The sequence below is a fragment of the Beauveria bassiana genome (assembly GCF_000280675.1).
Source record: "Beauveria bassiana ARSEF 2860 unplaced genomic scaffold BBA_S00005, whole genome shotgun sequence".
Classification (NCBI taxonomy): domain Eukaryota; kingdom Fungi; phylum Ascomycota; class Sordariomycetes; order Hypocreales; family Cordycipitaceae; genus Beauveria; species Beauveria bassiana.
The window spans coordinates 496577-502202 of NW_007930840.1; the positions used below are offsets into that span (position 1 = coordinate 496577).

The following is a 5626-nucleotide window of genomic DNA, read 5'->3' on the forward strand; positions in this document are numbered from 1 at the left end:
CACCGTTGTTGGCAGCACCGTTGTTGGCAGCACCGCTATTGGCAGCGCCTTTGTCGGCAGCGCCTTTGTCGGCAGCATCCGCAGCGCCATTGTTCGCAGCACCATTATTGGCAGCTCCGCCATTCTTCTTGCCACCTTTCTTGCCTTTGCCCTTCTTTGCACCACCAGCCGCCCCAGCGGCGGCAGCACCCTTCTTAGCATCACCAGACGCCCCGGCCGCGGCAGCGCCCTTCTTGGCAGCACCCTTCTTGGCACCGGCAGCACCCTTCTTTGCGCCCTTGGCCTTTTTCTTGGGCTCGCGCTTGTCCAGGGCAATCTCTTCGTCTTCCTCATCATCATCATCGTCAGCGTCGTCGACGGCCTCGACGGCAGTCTGAGTATCCTCGGCCGCACGGGTCTTGAGCGTATAAAGGTCCGCCACTGCGGCGGCGGCGCGGGCGTCGGACAAGTCGCGCTGCTCAGAGCCGGCGGCATCGATAAGAGGGGCGGCCAGCGCGCCAGCGAGGAGGGAAACAAGAACAGTGGTGGTGGCAAACTTCATTTTGGCCGGAAAATGAACAGATGAGAAGTGAAGTGAAGTAAAGTAAAGTGAATGATGTTAGATTTAAAGGCTGTAGATGAGATCTTGGTCGATGAGTATAGTCTCCTGTTCATGGACGTCATTTGCCTCTATATATATATATGCTTGACCACGGCGACTTACACGAAGCAAGGCCGTATACAAAACACTTGACCGACAGAGCCTAGAACCCGTGGGACGCGTGGATCGGTTACTTCGGCAGAATCCCCGGCCTCAGTCTTGGCATGAAACAGATGATGAGACTGGATGAGGCAATGTCATGCGAGTCGGCCGTGAAGCTCTGTGTTTGTAGACGGGGGCTTAGCTTGTAGATGAAGAAGCTAGCGTGTGCCTGCGGCAAACTCGTGATTTTCCTTCTCAACTCCTCAAGAGTAGGTTTCAAAAAGAGACAGACTAATCAGATTTCAAGTTTACTCTTGTGCAAAAATTCAACATTTGTATTTACTGAAAACGTTGAGCGTGTTGAAAGCGCCGAGGCAAGGCAACCCGCTTTCCACAGACCGAACTTGTCGAGGACAGATGCAGGGCTGAGGAATTTTTTTCGGCAAGGAAAACAGCAGTCAATGCTTGCCCAGCGTAATTCGGCTAAAACGGCATTGCAGTCGTCGTCACGAACTGCTCAGACGACGAAGCTGCGGCTGGGATTGCAGCATAAATGGCGGGATGCTCCACAGAGCTGGCCGAACCGCATGCAACAATTTGCTCAAGAAAACGGCACCAGCGTCTTGGCTTTTGTCTTGGCTTTTGTTCCATTTTCCCAGTTTTGGTAAGGTTGCACTCCTTTACGCAAATCATCTCAAGACACACACACATCATGCTTGGCGATGGGCAGGGTGACTTCGCGCACATCTCGCGTTTCAAGGGTCAAGGCGTTTCAATCAACACTGCGCCCCCCCGCCACACTGCGCCTTGCACCCAGTATCATTGATGATCAAGTCAAACCGTTCATTCGTATACGAGTATATACATGCGTCGCACAAAGTAACAAATAGATCAAGCCGAGTATATACAGTCTGACGGCCATGCTGTCGTCTGCCGCTTAGCTTCATGCGAGAATCACACTAATGTATCTTTTCTCCCTTGGCCAACACCTTGTAAGTGCAGCCCTTCCAATCACATGTATTCTACAGAAAATATTTGTCAGCGACTGGCCATGTGAAAAGCAAACGGAGCAGAAATCAGTTACCTTGTGCACCTCGGTTCCCCACCACTTAAAGTGGCTGGAGGCGCCCGTGTAGAAGATGGAAAAGAAGATCAAGATTCCCGCAATGGCCACGGAACAGTCCATGGCCGAGCTGAGAATAAAGTTGTACTGCTTCCACCACAGCCTCTTGCGCTGCTTGATCAAGAGACCAAAGATGAGGCCGACAATTGCCCAACTGCCATAGTTGGTACCCGAGGCCGGCGGGATAAAGTTGAGGCCACCCAGAAACAGTGGGATGTGGATTTGCTTGAGCCACTTGGTCTTGGGAAAAGCATAATTTTTGAGCACATAGACCACCGGCGGGAGCAGGGCACCGAGGAGGAAGAACCAGAGCAGGTTTCGATACAGGGCGCCATTGGCAAAGAAGCGGCGCGGACCAATGGCACCCCAAACCATGCTCGTGTTGAAGTGGGTGCGGGAAAAGGGGCAGGTGAAGCCATTTTCAGCCTTGTTGGTGCAGATATCGGGGATGTGGTTGAGGGCCCATTCTAGTACGGCGACTTGACCGAGTGTGCCCATGATGATGCCAACGATTTGGACGGTAAAGAGCTTGCGAGGGGGTATCTGCATCGGTCAAATGTTGTCAATGCCTGGCCTACAGAAACACGTATCGCGCAATACTCACATTGCAATAAATGCCAAGTTTCAAGTCTTGGGCAAAGGCAAGGCCCTTGATGCCGGAAATGTAGCCAATGTTGAAGAACCAAATGTTGGCCAGCACCTTGCCCTCCCAGATGTATCCTGCAACAAGGCGGCAAAAGATGTCAATCTGAATCTTGATGTTTGTGGTGGCGTAGAGCCAAGCGAGCTGGTTTTTGGTCAGGGTGTCCTGCTTCCAATTCTGGTGCGAGTGCTAAAAAACTTACAGGAATAAAGAAAAAGGCAGAAATGAGCATGGCCAGGAGAACACCGTACCAGTGCAGCTGGACAGGGTAGTACTCGCAGGCAAAGATGCCCACCCCGATAGAAACAGCGGTGGCGACAAGGTACCACCACGTCGGCACTGTTCCGTACGCCTGCTCTCGGACAGTCTTTTCCGTCTTGGGAGCCAGGCCCAGGGTGACGGCCAGCGACGAGTTGCAGAAGCCCTCGTAGATTTCCTGACGCTTTTCGAGAATGAGCCACACAATCAGCGCCGCAATACTGGCAAAGCAGAGACCAAAGGTGTTGAGAGCATATGTCACGGGCAGATAGATTGGCGAGTACTTGTCGTACTTTGCCAGGTCCAGCACAAAGCCGTCCTTTTTATCAATGACTCTGGTTACGTTGTAGACCTTGCCCAGGTTGTCGTAGATGGAATTAGTTTGCATCGGCAGATAGGCAGTAAACCACGTGTTGCTGTAGTAAATGGCAGGCGTGACAATGTAGATCCAAAAGACCAGAGAGGCTGCAATGTTGAGAATGGCCCAAGTCGGGATGACGAGTGGTGAGCCAATGTATGCAATTTGCGCCCCTGTGATGGACATGTTAGCGCCGGTCAAGAGAATGTATGATGTTGAGTAGACTCACAGTCAAAGGTAAATGGCAAGAGACCGATACCGCTCTTCATGCCAAAGATTTGATTGACGACGGCATTTTTGGGCGCAATCCAGCACACCCACGTAAAGTAGCCGAGCGCGGGAAAAATAAAGTCGGGGAACCAGTACCAGATAAAGGACACGGCAAACGCCATGAGAAAGAATCTGTATCTGGCTCTGTTGGAGATGTCAGTAGGAACGGGAACCCTGCACTGGTTAGCTTTTGCATTTTTACACTGTTTTGAGTCGAAGCCAGTTATATATATATATAAGAAAAAAAAACATACTCGCTCTTATAAGTCTTTTCGACGGGATGCAGCGCCGAGTTTAGCGCCGTGTTGCCCAGCACACCAGGCCACATCAAGCGAGGCGGCTCGACAATAATCGAGCGAGACAAGCCCGCCAGAGCAAAGCCAAACAGGAGCGTCGCCAGCGTTATGGTAATCTCAAACCCCCAGCCGAGGTTCAGCCCGTAAAAGACGCGCTGCTCCGTCAGGACGTCGGCGCTCAGCCGGGTCAGGAAGCTCAGGTTGGCGAGGATGTAGATGAGGATATTCTCCTTGTAGTTGAACGGGCCCGGGTTCAGGCTGTAGCGCGCGCCGCCGGGGACGGTGACGCCCCAGTCCGGGACGGCCATGTGCCAGACGCGGCCGACGGGGTAGGACAGCAGCTGAATGGCCGACTGGGAGAGCGTGACGGCGGGGAAGCGAAAGGTGAAGAGCGTGTTGACGCCGCTGCCAATGAGGCAAAAGGCGATGCCGATAACCCACATGCGAATCGTGAGGCAGGGCATTTCGGGGTCGTCGAGACGTTGGCCGATGCCAGCGGCGACGAGCGTCTCTTCGCGCGAGGGCGTCGAACTGGCGACTGGGGGTTGAACATGGGCTTGTCAGTAATTGGGAGGGGACAGGTTGTACGATGACGATGCCCAGATGGAGGAGGACCAACTTACTCGAAGGCGGTCGACCGCTAACTTCGCCAGACGAAGCCCGGCGGTCACTGTCATCCTTGAAACGAACCTCGACCGTGTCGGCCATTTTGTTGCCCATGCTACTCAACAAGATTCAGCAAAGTCGGGAATGGCACACAACCAGGCAGACGTGGATGAGAGTGTCGGAACGAGATGCAAGAAGAGGGGGCCAACGCCGGACGAGCGAGTAGAGGTAGTTATGACAAAAAGGTCCCCCCCCTCCCAGTCAGCGATTGATCTGATAAGATCAAATTTTCACATTTCTAGGTTTCTTGTTGGATCAGAATCGTTCTCCATGAGGCGTGGTCCTTGATCAGCCATTTTCTCCATAACTTTGAAAATATCCCTCGTTCTAATCTGAATGAGGCTCTGGCAGCCGAACCCTCGGCCAACAATTGCCTGTTTTTTTTTCTTCTTTCCTCTCTCTCGACTATTTGCCCCCGGGCTGGGGGTGGGTGCTAGGCCGACGCGGGAGCATGGACAGACACTAGTTAGTAGTTGACGCGACCCCAAGATATTACATGGTGGAGAAGGAAACACAGAAAAAAGATATCCACTTGGCATGATCAATATTACTCTTACTGCATAGTAAGAACCAGCCCATGTCGGAAAAACGCAGACGGAAACAAAAGCAATAGAGTTTCACTAGAAGGCTTTGTGAGCTCTAGCCAAGCCAAAGGGGCATGCATTCATTGTCTCTTTCCTATCTCTGCTAGACGCCCGAGAAGCGCGGCGCGTTGAAAGGAGAGAGCTTGTACAGTTTCCTTGGGCCTAGCTTACACAAGGAGATTTAGCCCGGAATCGTTACCGGCCGAAGCTCCGAAGATGACCTCCCCCCTCCTCTCGGCCGGTGCGAGGGCGAGGCAGGGGTTCCTATCACGCCACGCAGCAAAAGGTGGTTTCCGAAACTGGCTGTCCCGCAGCCATTATGTAGGGGGCATGGGCATGGCTGGGCCAACTGATTGATTTGATTGATTGATAGCTTTGCCACCGGACTTCTAAAAACCCTCCCGCCATCGGGCCACCATTCATCAACGAGGCTTTTTGCCTCTTGCCAAGAAGCAGCGAAGCACATCATGCACGACGGCACGCTGCCCCAGACGCGCCCCTCTAAATCGTCTCCATAAGTTGAGCCGAGTTCCGTGTTGGAGGGAGGCAGTGCTTACCATTCTGTGGGAACAGGTATGCCAGGGTCTCGCGGCGAACAAAGACGGCGGCGATCGGGTTCCTTTCTCCCACACTTTTTTTTTAATCCCGTACGAAAACCACAAATGGCTGCGGAATCGGGTTCTTCTTCTCCTCGACACAAGTTGCGGAAAGATGAACAACACACGGGGGGGGTGATGGGCGAGGGG

At 53.0% G+C, this 5626-nt stretch overlaps 1 protein-coding gene across 1 annotated transcript; it reads right to left on the minus strand.

Annotated features, from left to right (window-relative positions):
- Positions 1-1641: 1641 nt before the first annotated feature.
- Positions 1642-4338, minus strand: BBA_02451 (oligopeptide transporter; the record flags this gene model as incomplete). The annotated part of the gene is made up of 7 exons (XM_008597548.1): positions 1642-1704; positions 1767-2348; positions 2410-2592; positions 2651-3237; positions 3294-3478; positions 3589-4168; positions 4254-4338. The coding sequence occupies 7 exons, from the start codon at positions 4336-4338 to the stop codon at positions 1642-1644; spliced, it is 2265 nt and encodes a 754-aa protein (XP_008595770.1).
- Positions 4339-5626: the final 1288 nt, after the last annotated feature.